The sequence below is a fragment of the Camelus dromedarius genome, chromosome 19 (genome assembly GCF_036321535.1).
Source record: "Camelus dromedarius isolate mCamDro1 chromosome 19, mCamDro1.pat, whole genome shotgun sequence".
Lineage (NCBI taxonomy): Eukaryota > Metazoa > Chordata > Mammalia > Artiodactyla > Camelidae > Camelus > Camelus dromedarius.
In genome coordinates, this window is record NC_087454.1 from 22,866,717 (window position 1) to 22,880,864 (window position 14,148).

Here is a 14,148-nt window from a genome sequence, read left to right on the forward strand (position 1 = left end):
CTCAGGTATACTGGTTCAACAAATATTTCTGCATGATGGCAGTTGATGGCCTGTGGAAGAGGTGATGCTACGGTGAGGTGGAAAATTATGATCAAATCCTATGGCAAAGCCCATGATCTACAAGCAACATAGACATCAGCTAAAATTAAACGATCCTGAAGTACAATAGGATTCCTGACATCCATTCTGCCCTCTGCCGCCCGGCCCACCCTCTTGAGCGGTGGAGGAAGGAAGGCGGTTAGGGTCAGCAGCGGAGCAGCCAAAGACCCGCCCCTCCACCAAGCCCCACCCCCCAGCAATCTCTTGCATGACCCCGCCCACCAACCTATTTGTGGACCCGCCCCCGCTCAGCCTTCGCCTAGCTACTCCCTTCTGCTCCTCCTCTCTGGCCGGGAGCGTTCCGGGCCCCGCCCCTTCCGGCCTGCCCTCGTGCCCCGCCCCCGTGCCTCTCCGGCCGCTCCTCACTCCCTTCCTTGTCCGATGCCGAACGCAAATCCGAGCACGTTCTCGAGAGCTGAGAAGGGAATGTGGCGGGCGCGCGAGGAGACTTGCGGCCGCTTCGGGGCTGGCGCTGGCGTCTTTCTCCTTCTCCCCTGGTTTGGGTGCTGAGGCCCGAAACCAGAGTGCGGCAGTGTGGCTCCCGGGCCCCGGGCATGGAGGCCCCGAAGGCCGTGCCCGCTCAGGCTGAGGGCGCGGAGCAGGAGCCCTGGGCGCAGCTGGAGGCCCCCGCCCGACTACTACTACAGGCGCTGCAGGCGGGGCCTGACGGGGCGCGGCGCGGTCTGCGGGTGCTGCGGGCGATGACCGGCCGCGGCGGAGAGCCCTTCGGCTGGGGCCGGGTCCTCCAGGCGCTGTGCCGGGAGGAGCCCATGGTGGAGGGCCCAGACTGTCGCCTGGAGCTGTAAGTCAGCCCGCGTTCCTCCTTCCCTGCTGGTCTCGGCGGCCGGGGGCACCGCCCTTCATCCTCCACGGTCGTGTGCGGCAAGGGCTGGCTCAACATTCCTTCTCTAGATGAGAATACCGAGGCACAGAGAGGTTACTGACTTCCCCTCAGCAAGCGGGTCCATGCCACGCAGCCCGTGAGGAGGGGCAGCCAGCAGACCTTCGTTGACTACCTGCTGGATGCCGGCTGGTGCGGCATACCTAGACAGAAGACACGGGCCTTTGGTTAAGTGTAAATGAATCTGTCAGTGGACTCCAGTTGATACTGGTCACTTACTTCTCTTTAAAAACTCGATCCCTTCCCTCAGTATAGGTGTACTTTACGTGTGTAAAGCGAACACGTGTGTCAAAATATGTACAGTTAGGCATACAAAAATAGAAATTTAGAAGTGGTAAATGACATTAAACATCTGATCGTGGTGGCTTTATATTATCAATTTTTCAAAGCATGATACAGATTTTAAGGCAAACCCTCTTCCCTTAAGGATGGTGTTCTTGGTAATTTCTAGTCTTTTGGATGACTTGGAACTTGCCCCCCTCTTTATGTGGCTAAGAATTCCTACTAGGAGCAGAAGTGTCAGCTCTGACATTTTTTTTACTAGGTTGTACTTTCGTTATTGATATTCAGGTTCTTTTCAGGCATTCTTATAAGCCATGTGTCCATTTTGTGAGGGTTGTTTTGTTAAAGATAATACAGCATTCATACATAGATCACTTAACTATCATAGTCAACTAAAATGCAGAAAGGGAGGGAGGTAACACCTTCAGCGTCTAGAGGGCAGAGGAGCAGACCTCCCACTCTCCTTGGATACCCCTCTCTAAGAATTGGACTGGAATATTGAAGGCCAGTCCATATATTAAACATTTCTATTAACTTTTATGTTTTAGATAAGTAGAAATATAAGTTCTAATAATTTCTTCCCACATTCCATTTCTTTCAAGAGAATTTTCAGAAGCCCCAAATTGAAGGGTATAGAAACGTTTGTCCAGCTATCTGGCTGTTTCTGGACTGAGTAAGGGAAAGGGACTTAACCTAGAGTCCTGGATAGAACTTTACTTCAGTATAATTGTTATAATTGTTTTATTTTGTAATTCTATGTATTTTATTTTATGCATTTAAATCATTCTGGTAAGGGGGTCCACACATAAAAAGTAAAAGTCCTTGGAGTAGGATCTCCCCCACTTCTTTACTCCCAGTATCCTCCACCACAAGTTGACCATCTTTTTAACTTTTACTCTCCTTTTTCTCTCACTTAGTGTTTTTTTCCACATACAAAAATAAAAGTCAGGGTTGCTTTCCTCTCTCACGTATCCCAACTGCCTCTGTGTGTGAGGAACAGCCCCGTTAAGTCATGAATGGAGGGAAGCAGAGGCATGATGGGTGATAGGCTAGATGCACCCATGACCTGCTTGCCACGCCAACAAGCGTCAGGTCACACAACATCTGGATTCATGCCTTTGTAACATTACAGACAGCTACATTGTCCTCAGCAGTCTTGCTGATCTTGGAACACTTATTCCCAGAGAGTTCATTCATTCAGTAAATGTGCACCAAGTGCCTTCTATGGGCTGGTCCTGTGCTAGGTACTGGGACACAGAGAAAGGAGACTGCCTCCGTGTCTCAGGAACTCAGTTCGGTGAAAGGAACATCAGAGCTGGACTGGTGTGACCCTGTGAGCTCCAGGGGATTGCCAAGGGGAGCACAGGCTGCAGACTAAGCATAGCACAGCATTTGGGAGTAGTATTTTTACCTCAAGTTTGGGGAAGGGTTTTATATACATATATATGTGTATATGTAAAACAAGCATGGATCTATGATAGGGGAATTTTTGAGCTGGAATAAGTGATGTCAAAGAGCAGGGCCTACCATAGAATAGATGCTCAATGGACACTTGTTGAATGACTCCCGTGCTAGCCCCTCTCCATCCAAACTGACTTACAGCTGCTGGCTCCCAGTCTGTCCATTGCCATCTAGCCTCTAGCTCTGCCCAGTCTGCCCTGTATTCCTTTCAGCAAGATACTCTTAACTGCTTGTTCTCCCTCTGCTATCCAGGAAACCGCTGCTGCTACAATTGCCCCCATTATGCCAAAGGAATCTGATGTCTCTGCTGATGGCTGTTTGGCCATCACTGCCTGAAAGCAGTCTCCTCCCTGTACTGCAGATTGCATACCAGGACCCAAGCCCTGACCCTGATCTCTGGCTCCGGGCCCTTGGGGAATTGCTGCGAAAGGATCTGGGTGTTGGGGCCTCCACTGAGGGAGCATCCCCACTATCTGCAAGGTGCCAGAGACAGCTCCGAGGCCTGTGTAGGCAGCTGGGCCAAGGGGGCAGGAAGCTGAGATGGCCCCATGCTCCAGACCCCAAAAAGGAAGAAGAGAAGGACAAGGACTCCCAGTGGCCTGGGAAACGCAGAAAGGGGCCAGAGGAAGAGTCTGCCAGTCCTGATTGGGAAAGGGCCCCCAAAAGGTTCCGGTGTTTGGAAAAGGAAGAAGAGAAAGAGGCAGGTCGTCAGGAAGCAAGACCTGAACGTGAATCTTCGGAGTCCCTGGCTGATGGAGGAGGTGCATCACCCATTGAGAAGCAGCCTGCCATGGGGGCTGAGCCCAGTGAGGCTGCTCCAAGTCTAGAGGATGCTAAGGGCCTACCTGAGAGTTTGGAGTTGCCCAAAGCTATCCAGGTACTAGGATGAGGAGGCTGGTTTAGAGTGACCCCTCAGGAGTGGGGGTTTATACAGGGTGAAAGCCCACTGGGACGCTATTTCCCATTTGGGATGACTAGTCCGTGGAGCAAGGGGAAGGAGGGTGGGGTGGAGGGAATGTAGTTTCTGCTCCACAGACTCTGAGGAGGGGGTGGGGAAGGGCGTTATTGGGAGTGGGAACCCTTAACCTAATGATCAATAATGTGAGGTTAAAGGGTATCAGGTAAGAGGAGAGGCTCTGAAGCCACCCCCACCACCCCATCTTATGGGAATAGGGGGAATGGTGCCAGCATCCAGCCTGTCCTTCCAGCCCAAGGCCTGGGTCTGCCCCCATTAGGATGGATGCAGAGAAGATGAGTCTTTACAGTTGGATTTACAGGAGCCTTGTCTAGTTTGAGTTCTTAAGCACTTTTCAAGGTTCAGGCTTCATATTCTTGGCTGTCATGAGTCATCTTTGCCTACTAGCTCCCAGTGACAGGGCTTGGGGCCACGCTGTGCAGGCAGGGACTTGGCAATGACTGGGCTCTCCTCTGCAGGATCAGGTTCCCAGGCTGCAGCAGCTGCTCAGGACCTTCGGGGAGGTGACTGGCCTGACCCTGCTCCCCAGAGCCCTTCTTCAACCTTCTGCCTGGACCTCAGCTGTGCCCGGGGAAGCCCCAGTGCAGTGAGGCACAGGCTATTTGGGTGAGGGGGGTGGAGAGAAGGTCAGAGGACGGTCACTGCAAAGGCTGTTTTTGGCCCAAGTTTGTTGTCTAACCTCAGATGAGTCCTTCTCTTCTAGTAGCACCTTTGGGGGGCCTCAGCCACCCACTCTGCCAGTCAAAGGGGCAGCTGAGAGCCCAGCCAGCCCTAACATGGGACTTGCCTTCCCAGGGGTTGGAGGGATTGGAGGGTGCCCCACCAGTTGAGCTGCAGCTTCTCCACGAATGCAGTCCCAGCCAGGTGAGTCAGAAAGGCTGCCTGGGCCTGAGGACACATTATCTCTCCCCAGCTTTCTTCCATTTCAGTTTGTGTTTCCCTGCCTCATGTGGGAACTTGGGGAGGGGATTTTGTTGGGTTGTTTGGTCTCTCAGGGGCAGGGGTCACCCTGACTGGTTTCTTTTAGCCCTTGGTTCCTCCCCATAGGGCAGCTCTCCCAGCCTTTCCTGACCCTGGAGTGCCCTTGCCCTGCCCCTTCTGCCACCTGGTTGGCTTGACACAGCCCAGCAGAGTCAGACTGAGTGTCCCAGTGTCATCCCTCCTCCTTGGCAGGTGGACCTGCTGTGTGCCCAGCTGCAGCTCCCACAGCTCTCAGACGCTGGCCTCCTGCAGCTCTGCACCTGGCTGCTGGCCCTTTCCCCAGATCTCAGCCTAAGCAATGCTACTGTGCTGACCAGAAGCCTCTTTCTTGAACGGGTAGGTGCACTGGGATGCACTTGGAGTGCCAAGGACAATGAGGGAGAGAGCCTGAGCCCTCAGAAGGGTAGGAGACAGGGTTCCCAGCCTTGCATCTGGCCTGTCCCGGGAGCCTGGGGCAAGGCAAGGGCATGGACGCCTAGGACATCTACCACATGACAGCTAACTCCCCTCTTGGGCCCCCGACCCTTCCGGAAGCTGAAGGAATTGGGATTTGGGATTAGGGATTTGGGACCTGGGGAACGGAGCTATATGTCCTTTCCAATGAGTGAGTCCATGTTAGTCCTAGATAAAAGATTTTTTTCCTCTGTAACGTGTCAGCATCTGAAATATGTGTCTGATAAACATTTATTGATGGGAAGAAGAAATTAATATTTTCCTTCCCATTGGTTGTAGATTCTCTCCCTTACTTCCTCAGCCTCCCGCCTGCTCACAACTGCCCTGACTGCCTTCTGTACCAAGTATACCTACGCTGTCTGCAGAGCCCTCCTTGGCCCTGTGCTCCAAGCCCCAAGAACAGGTAATTCTGGAACCAGTCCCAGGCCTGTTAGCTCTTCCCTCCCTGTTCCCAGCACCTTCACCCCAGGGTGGCCCAGGCAGGAGGTGAATATTCAATGAATAAAGATATCTGTTGCCTTCCTGATGATGCCCCTTTAATGAGCCAGGCATTTTGTTCCCCGCTAGCCCCATTCTTTCCTGCCGTTTTCCCCTAGACTTCTCCCCTCTGCTGTCCCCTGCCCAGGTCCAGCTCAAACAGAATTACTGTGTTGCCTTATGAAGGACAAGGCCCTGGAGCCAGACATGCAGGTTCTGATGCTGGGGTGAGTACACAGACCCTCATGCTGCCCCCACCCTCTTCTCCAAGCCTGCTCGCAATTCCGGGACGGGAGCTGGCTGGGCACCAGGCTCTGTGCCCAAAAGACGGGCAGCAGCACAGCCAACGCCCCCTCTCACTGCCCTGAACCCCATGGGCCTCTGCAAGTTGACTTCCCGTGTGCCTTCCCAAGCCCAGGGTTCCAGTCAGGTGCCCAGGGAATGCAGAGAAGATGCTGGTGCTCCTGCTCTGGAGTTCACGGCATAGCTGGAACGTGGCACAGTGGCTCAGAGCGCTGGCTTTGGAGTCAGACAGACATAGTTTACAGTCTCAGCCTTGTCTTCTATTTAAATATGTGAATTCAAACAGGTTAGTCCATCCTTCTGAGCCTCTGTTTCCACATACGAAAAATAGGGATAATATGTATTCATTCCATAGGATTTTTCTAGATATTAAGTATAAAGAACTCAGCACAGGATTTGGCACCTAGTAAGTGTTCAAAAATTGTTATTAAGTTGGTGTTAAGTTTGGGTATTAAAATTGGGGAATCAAGAAACAGTGAGTAGGTAAGACCTCATTGGACACCAATGTGAAATAGAAAATGCTAAGTATAATGTGAGAAGGTGACAGTCTTTAAAATAATATCAGCTGCCAGTTATCAAGCACTTTTCTGTGCTTTAGATTCATTACCTCAGTTAGTCTTCATGCAATCCTGCGAGGTCAGTGCTGCTGTCACCTTAGAGATTGAAAAACTGAAGCTCGGAGAGGTTAAGGGACCTGGCCAGAAGTCACACAGCCAGTAAGTGAAAAAGCCTGGGATCGAACCCAAGTCTGTGCACCCAAGAAGCCACACTGTTTCCATGTGACATGCTGCCTTTCCAGACCAGCTGAGGACTGCACAGCAGAGAAGGAGGTGTAGCTGGAGAGGACCTCACTGTGCAAACAGGATGCAGTCTTTTTTTCAGGAGACCTTTATACATCATTGCCAGATCCTTCACTGTCAGCTCTGGAGTACTTGGGCTGTGGCCTTCCCTGCACTGAGTATGGGCTCACCAGGTAGCCGCCAGCATCAGGAGGCTCTGACTGCTTCCTCTGTTGACTGAGAGTCTTGGCTGTCTCCAGGGCCTTGCCCTGCCTCGGGGCAGGAGTAGTAGACACCCAGGCGTGGGTGGGCATCTGGGCTTTTCTCACTGGGGCTTGTGTTTGCAGACAGATCCTGGAGCTGCCGTGGAAGGAGGAGTCTTTCTTGGTGTTGCAGTCACTCCTGGAGCGGCAGGTGAGCAGGCTGCAGTGCGAAGGGTGGGCAAAGAAGCGCTGCAGTGCTGTGAACGGGGGTGGGTCTCCTGGGTTTCTGACCCCTTTGGTGCAGGTAATGGAGGGGCAAGCAGGACAGCTGCCCTCCAGTAGGGTGCCCCATGACAGTGGGAGAGTCCTGGGGCTGGAAGGTTAGTAGCAGAGAGCTGACTGCATGGTGGATCCCAGCTCTGCCTCTTGTGCTGTGTGGCCTTGGGGAGGGACTTTCTGATGTGTGAGTACAAATTTAATTTTATTGTTGAATAGGTAATAGATTCATATGTTCAAAAATTTTGAAAGCTTAAAAGGATATAGTGAAAAATTTCCCTCTAGCCATCCAGATTCCCCTCCCCAGGACTAATCAGTGTTACCAGTTACAGAACACTCCCAGAGATGTCTTATATAAACAAGGACACATGTTTAAATTTACTTTTCATCTGCTTTTTACATAGATGGTAACATACCAAGGTCATTGCTCTTCTGTTCTTTGCGTTTTTAATTTGACAGGATTTTTTGGCAATTTTTCCATGTCAGTACCTAAAATTCTGACTCATGTGTTTATAACTTAAGTAGTTGACCTAACCTCTTTATGTCTCAGTTTCCTTATCTGCAAAAGGGGAGCAATCATAGCACCTACCCTACAAAGTTGGGGTCAGGTTTAAATGGTGTAAGTGGTGTCATGTGCTCAGAATGGTACCAAATGCATAATAAGTGTGTATTAAATTATTGCTTTGAAGAGCTATTGTTATTATGCTGGCAGTACCCCTTGGGACCTCTCCTTTATATCTTCAACCACTAAACCACGCTAGTTGTTTGGCCTTCCTTTGGTCCTAATCTGAGCCTTTGCAATTGTAGCCACTGTTTTCTGAGACTTATGTGCCAGGCTTTATGTGCATTATCTCATTTAATCCTTTTCTCAGTCTTCAGAGTTAAATATTATGAGTCCCATTTTGCAGATGTGGATACTGAGGCTTAGTTGGCTTAAGTGACCAGTCCAGGATCACCTAGTTAGGAAGTGGTAGAGTTAGAAATTGAATCTAGGGCCCTAACTTGTGCTACTGTCCCATCTCCTAACGTGTGCAGGTGGAGATGCCGCCTGAGAAGTTCAATGTGTTGATGGAGAAACTTTATAAAGAGGGGCCAGCAGCCACCATGTCAATGGCCTATGCCAAGCTCATGCTGACAGTGATGACCAAGTATCAGGCTAATGTGAGTGTTCATTTGGCCACAAGGGTTGGTCCTGCTGCTCTGAGCCTGCCAGGGGGATATATGAATATCTGCCAGGACCTCAAGCCTAGCTGGGGAATGAGACTGCTTAGGAGTTCCTTCATCCAGCCAAAACCACAGTGGGCCAAATACTACATGGGGCACTGGGGGATCAATAGTGACCATGATGCAGTCCCTGTCCTTGACTTGACCCTCTACCCCGGTGCCAGGCTAGTGAGAGGGGAGAGAGGTGATACACAGATCATTGTAATATATGGTAGGAGCCAGGTGAGAGGTGTGCACAGGGCATTTGATGACAGAGGAGGAGAGGCCAACTAAACTTTGTGGTTGGGAGCTAGGACAGGCTTTCTGACTCTTAAGGGTGCCTGTTGGTCAAGGGCTGAGATGGAGTAAAGGGCATTCCAGGTAAAAGAAATACAGTGAGCGTGAATGTCAAAGGGGATCTGCAGATAGCTGGGGCCTAAAAACTTGAGAGTGGATGGTGGTAGGAGATGAGGTTAGAGAGCTAAAATACTGAGAGCTAATACTTGCATAGTCCCTGCTATGTCCTAGGCCCCCCGTTCTAAGCCCTTTCCATTTGTTAACTTGCTGGTTTATTCCATGTTAGTCCTATGAGAAGATACTATTATTAGCTCCGTTTTATAGGTGAGGAAATTGAGACTCGGGTTAAAGTAACCTACCCAAGGTCACACTGCCCTGCCAGGCCATGGTAGCATCTTATGGAGGGCCCTACAGGTTGGGAGGAGCTTGGACTTTGTCCTGAAGGCCAGGTGTTCTTGGCTATTGGCTCTTTACCCTTCTCTGAGGAGTCACAGGCCCATTTGATGATTTGATGAAAGCTAGACATCCTCCCAGGAAAATGAAAATATGAATGCACATCTGATGCACAATTTCGGGAGATTCCTGGATCCTCTGGAAACTCCCTGTAGATCCTGGAAGAAGGGCCTCCAGTATGAGGCATCAGGAGTTATCTTGGGGCCTTCAGCTGGAGTGACTTGGTCAGATTTGCAATCTATAAAGAAGCGTCTGGCCTTTGTAAGGAGTGGGGATTGGAGAGTGAAGATAGAGGGTAGAGACCTGTCAGGAGGTTGTAGCAACAGGTCAGGGAAGGAAAAGTGTGGCCCAGAGGGAAGGTGGCAGCCACAGTGGAGTGTCTCTGAACCTCAGTCTCCTCATCTATAAAATGGGAGGGTTGTGAGGATTACATGAAGTAATGCATAGAAAGTGCTGCCACATAGTAAGCACCTAATGATTGTCAGCAGTTATTAATGTGACTGACTTAGCAATTTGTGCAGTTAGTATCTGACCCAGGGTTACCTGAATCCAAAGACCTTGCTTAACCATGGTGAGATAATGAGGTTAGATTGCTCAGGGAGTCATTGCCTCCTATTGTCCTTGTGTCCTGGATTCCTATCTTCTAACTAAACAGCCCCAGGGAAGAGGGCAGAGGGGAGGGATCAGCTGCTGAAGTCCTGACATGATTCTTCTCTCCAGATCACTGAGATCCAGAGACTGGGCCTGGCTGCAGCCATCGAGTTCAACACCACATTCCTGAGGAAGTCCCTACAGGCTGCCCTGAGACATCTGACCCTCTGACCATCCACCAAGGGACCACCCTCCTGGAGCTCCCTCACCAGCTTCCTAAAGGACACTTCTGCCCTGGGCACCTCACCCTGACTCCTCATGTGGGGTAAAGGTTGAGCTTGGCCTTCCTAGGGATCACCTGCCTCCAGGCAGCAGGCTGCAGAGAGGCCATCTGGGCCTCCCAGCCAGCAGGGAGGGTCCCAGTCTACGGGGACTGGATAAACTATATTACTAAGGGCTGCTGACTGTGAGCTCCCTCCTTGTCACTTCTCCCTCAGGCTGTGGGGACAGAAACTTTAAGGTAGGCTTCAGTAGGGTCCAACCAGACGCAGAGTGGACGAATGATACTCCAGGAGCTCTGGGGGACCTGTGTGCTCAGCACAAATCTCTTGTTCTCAGGTGTATGTTACGATCTTCTGTGTTCTTGTTTCTGACTTGAATAATAATTCATCAACAGTATTTTATTAAAAGCAGGAGGCTCAATTATGTCTTATTAGAAGCAGGGCCTGCCTTCCTCTTAACTCTGAGTATTTGTTGAAAACACACCACCACCACCACCTCTGCCCACCCCCCACCCCCCGTCAGTGGCAGCGGCATCTTTTTCCCTATGAAGTGTTCTGTTAGGGGAAGGTGGTAGAATTCCCAAGTTCATTCACCTTCTGTGGGCCAGATAATGTGACACCACCCACCCCAACCCTACCAGAGCTGTCTGTTGAGCAAGGGACTCCTGAGCACTGGGGGGAGGGGGACTGAAGGTGGGAGTGATCAGCCTGGAGCTGGAGAAGGCTTTTGGGGCAGGTGGTATTTGAGGCGGGATCTGAGGGGCTCCTGGGGTTACTGTGGACAGAGCAGAGGATGGGGCCTGTTGGACAGGCAGAAGGGGTGTGCAATACTGTAGACGTGTGTTTTACATCTTTATATTTACTCCCAAAGCACTTAGCTAGGTGCCTTATTCATAGTAAACACTTAACCTGTAGATGTTACTGAGTCAACTATCAGGTGAAAGTTCATTACAGAACCTTCCCCGCTCTTCCCCACTGCAGACCCTGAGGGGCCAGGAACAGCTCTTGACGTTTCCCTTCTCACAACCTCCTCGGGGGCCGTGAGCCCGCGCTAGAACAAGGTGAGGGAGAGAGGTCAGGAGTAAAGCCAGCTTTTGAGAACAAGCAGGTGCGGAGGGCAGGAGGAAGCGGGAGCAGGTTTGAGCGACAAACGTGCGGGAACTGCATACTTCGGCGGCCGTCACAGTGCGGTGCCCAGTAGTGTAACTCCTGCGGCTTGAGCCCTGGACCCGGTCTCTTCCCTAAGAGCCTGGTAGCAGCCGGCGAGAAAGTGGGTATTCTCAGTTGCCACGGGCCCCCCCCCCCCCCCCCCCCCCCCCCGCCGCATCTCGGGTCGCCGCGCGCGGGTCTAAAGATGCAACGCGCGCCGGTGGCGCCCTCTCGCGGCCGCAGGCAGCGCCCCCCAACCCCGGGACTGAGTTGCCTGACCGTGCTCAAGAAGGAAGCCACCGGAAGTAGGTGTCTCTCGCGAGAATAAGGTCCTATTTGAACGCATGCGCGAACAGGGCTTGTCTTTTTCCCGGCTGTCGCGGAGCAAGGCGTTATGAGGTGAGTGGTGCTCTCGGGTGGTATCCGCATTCATCCGCGTCTACAGGTGCTCCTTTTGGGAGGAAGACACTGCGGGTGGGGTCGGGGGTCCTTGCTCCTGCTTCGCTGCGGGGCTTTCTTTCCAGGCTTTAGCCTGCAGGCGGCCGTCAGTAGGGTTTCCTCTTTCCCGGGGCTTCCATCTGGTTCTCAGGCCTAAATCGCCCCACTTGGTGTCCGGAATCCCCGGGGAGTACGTCGTAGTCAGCTGCGCCGCTCGAACCCTGAGGCTTTGGACACGCAGAGGGCTTGACACGCTGCTCCCGGGTCCTGAGCGCTCGTCTTGCTTCTGTCTTGCAGCAGCAAGGTCTCCCGCGACACCCTGTACGAGGCGGTGCGGGAAGTCCTGCACGGAAACCAGCGCAAGCGCCGGAAGTAAGTGCCCGCCTCCTCGGGGAGGGCAGGCCAGGGCTGGCTTGAGGAGCCGCGGGCGGCCGGCTAATCTCCTTACTTTTTCTAAGGTTTTTGGAGACGGTGGAACTTCAGATCAGCCTGAAGAACTATGACCCTCAGAAGGACAAACGCTTCTCGGGCACCGTCAGGTTGGCACCGTTCTGACACCACCCGGCCCTCAGTGTCCCCGTGCCCGTCTCTTCCTTTTAGGCTCCGTTTGAGCCCGAGGCGGCCAAGCACGTGCGGCACTGAAGTGCCCGGGTAGTTCAGACCCCCTGCTCCGGGCAGGCGTGTCTGGACGGACCCCCACCCTGGGTCTTAAAACAAGAGGGGAGGCGTGGGGAGGCCTTGGCCGAGCCCGCCGGCTAGTTTGAGAAGCCAGACTAGCTGTTGGTGAATGTGGACGCTCTGGGTAAGGCTCAGTGCTGCAGCGGACCCAGACCCTTTCACCTGCCCTTGACCCAGGGCTGGGCATGACCTTTTGTTCCCCAAAACGCAGGCTGAAATCTACTCCCCGCCCCAAGTTCTCCGTATGTGTTCTGGGGGACCAGCAGCATTGTGATGAGGCCAAGGCTGTGGATATCCCCCACATGGACATCGAGGCTCTGAAGAAGCTTAACAAGAATAAGAAACTAGTTAAGAAGCTGGGTGAGTTTGCTTGGTGTGGTATTGTATGAGGGGGTAGGGTAGGGGCAGTTTCTCGTGAGAGTGGTAGAATACTGGTACTTTCTGCTATTTGAATTTTAAAATGAAAAAGGTAGTCATGACAAAGGATCTGCTGTGGTTGGTTACTTGTGTTTTTTAGCCATGTGAAAATTGCATTTTGCTTTGAGGATTTAATTTGATAGCGGAAGGAAGCCAGGTAGTGAGTGGTTCTTTTCTAGAGGAAGCGAGATAAATCAAGTTGACAGGTCAGGTGCTGGTATGTTCTGCATTGGATTTCTACCTACAGCTCCAGTTCTTTCATCTTAATCTTTATCTTACGTGATCTGAGCATTTTACAGGTCAGAAACAGATTTCCCCAGTTGTTGAGTAGCTAGAAAGTAGGAAGGGCAGGGTTTGAAGCCAGTTTTAACTAATGAGTGAACATTCCCATTGCAATGTGGATTATGAGTCAGCCTGGGCTTCTGCTGTGGGTCTCCTGTGAATTTTGGGCCACTAAAAGTCCAGAGGATGAAGATAAATTGGAATGGGGAGAGGATTTAAAAGACTTGGTACTTAGAGAGGTGGGTAGAGTGCTGGTTAGAGGCCATTAGATAAGTATCTAATAGTTTCTTCTCTTTACCAGCCAAGAAGTATGATGCCTTTTTGGCTTCAGAGTCTCTGATCAAGCAGATCCCAAGAATCCTGGGCCCAGGTCTGAATAAGGCTGGCAAGTTCCCTTCCTTGCTGACCCACAATGAGAATATGGTAGCCAAAGTTGATGAAGTGAAGTCCACGATCAAGTTCCAGATGAAGAAGGTGAGGAGGTTGTATAGGTTAAGCAGTAGTGGTGATAGTGGCAGGGCCCTGAAGTTTACCCACATTTTCTAAATGGGTGTTCTGGTTTGCATTTCTGTGAGTATTCAGAACTTGTGATAGTCATCGTAACAGGATTGAAGCTTTCCAAAAAGCTCTGATCTTGGTCTAGGGCCAAAAAGCACTACTGCTCACTAGGTCACTGGCGGGGATGGATGGGCCACATGGCTTGTAGATGGGCCCGCCCCCTCATGATCTCTTGCATCAAACCACTAACCTGATCTGACCTTCCTCTCCCCACAGGTGCTGTGTCTGGCAGTGGCTGTTGGCCATGTGAAAATGACAGATGATGAGCTTGTGTACAACATCCACTTAGCTGTCAATTTCCTGGTGTCATTGCTCAAGAAAAATTGGCAGAATGTCCGGGCTTTGTACATTAAAAGCACCATGGGCAAGCCCCAGCGCCTATACTAAGGCACAGCTTAATAAACCAGCTGCCACCATTATGTGTCTCCTGTGGCTATGGGGAGGGAGGTGCTTTGGAAGCTGACCTTGTGCGCTACAGCACTGCTCTGATGGCCCAGTGAAGGTTTGTTAGTCCTTCACTACAAACAAGGCAGGGCATTCTTCCTTCAAAGCCTTGCAGTCTTGGATAAGTATCTCTTGGATACTTAAAGTGTTACATTAGGGCTGCTAA

General features: G+C 51.6%; 2 protein-coding genes across 6 annotated transcripts; both read left to right on the forward strand.

The window, feature by feature from the left end:
- Positions 1-433: 433 nt before the first annotated feature.
- On the forward strand, positions 434-10,475 carry FANCE (FA complementation group E). Of its 5 annotated transcripts, none has more exons than XR_004131222.2 (10): positions 435-901; positions 2,996-3,620; positions 4,178-4,222; positions 4,515-4,583; positions 4,893-5,036; positions 5,433-5,556; positions 5,779-5,857; positions 7,064-7,126; positions 8,227-8,352; positions 9,865-10,475. XR_004131222.2 is itself a non-coding variant. In XM_010994496.3 (10 exons), the coding sequence occupies exons 1-10, from the start codon at positions 654-656 to the stop codon at positions 9,964-9,966; spliced, it is 1,629 nt and encodes a 542-aa protein (XP_010992798.1). In that variant the 5' UTR covers positions 438-653; the 3' UTR covers positions 9,967-10,475. The 5 variants fall into 5 exon arrangements, 4 of the variants coding, with proteins under 4 accessions (XP_031290729.1, XP_031290728.1, XP_010992798.1 ...); XM_010994496.3 differs by having other exon boundaries at positions 438-901; positions 7,060-7,126; XM_031434869.2 differs by lacking the exon at positions 8,227-8,352 and having other exon boundaries at positions 434-901.
- A 936-nt stretch (positions 10,476-11,411) lies between these two features.
- Positions 11,412-13,955, forward strand: RPL10A (ribosomal protein L10a). The gene is made up of 6 exons (XM_010994494.3): positions 11,412-11,564; positions 11,901-11,975; positions 12,062-12,142; positions 12,493-12,641; positions 13,282-13,454; positions 13,755-13,955. Exons 1-6 carry the CDS (start codon positions 11,560-11,562, stop codon positions 13,923-13,925), a joined length of 654 nt encoding a protein of 217 aa, XP_010992796.1. The 5' UTR covers positions 11,412-11,559; the 3' UTR covers positions 13,926-13,955.
- The last annotated feature ends 193 nt before the right edge of the window (positions 13,956-14,148 follow it).

Bases quoted from the DNA above. Each gene is read 5' to 3' on its own strand.
- FANCE (XM_010994496.3), top strand. From the start codon at position 654: ATGGAGGCCCCGAAGGCCGTGCCCGCTCAGGCTGAGGGCGCGGAGCAG. The intron at 4,584-4,892 runs GTGAGTCAGAAA...CCTCCTTGGCAG, and splicing joins ACGAATGCAGTCCCAGCCAG to GTGGACCTGCTGTGTGCCCA. The intron at 5,037-5,432 runs GTAGGTGCACTG...CATTGGTTGTAG, and splicing joins GAAGCCTCTTTCTTGAACGG to ATTCTCTCCCTTACTTCCTC.
- RPL10A (XM_010994494.3), top strand. The intron at 12,143-12,492 runs GTTGGCACCGTT...CCCAAAACGCAG, and splicing joins CGCTTCTCGGGCACCGTCAG to GCTGAAATCTACTCCCCGCC. The intron at 12,642-13,281 runs GTGAGTTTGCTT...TCTCTTTACCAG, and splicing joins GAAACTAGTTAAGAAGCTGG to CCAAGAAGTATGATGCCTTT.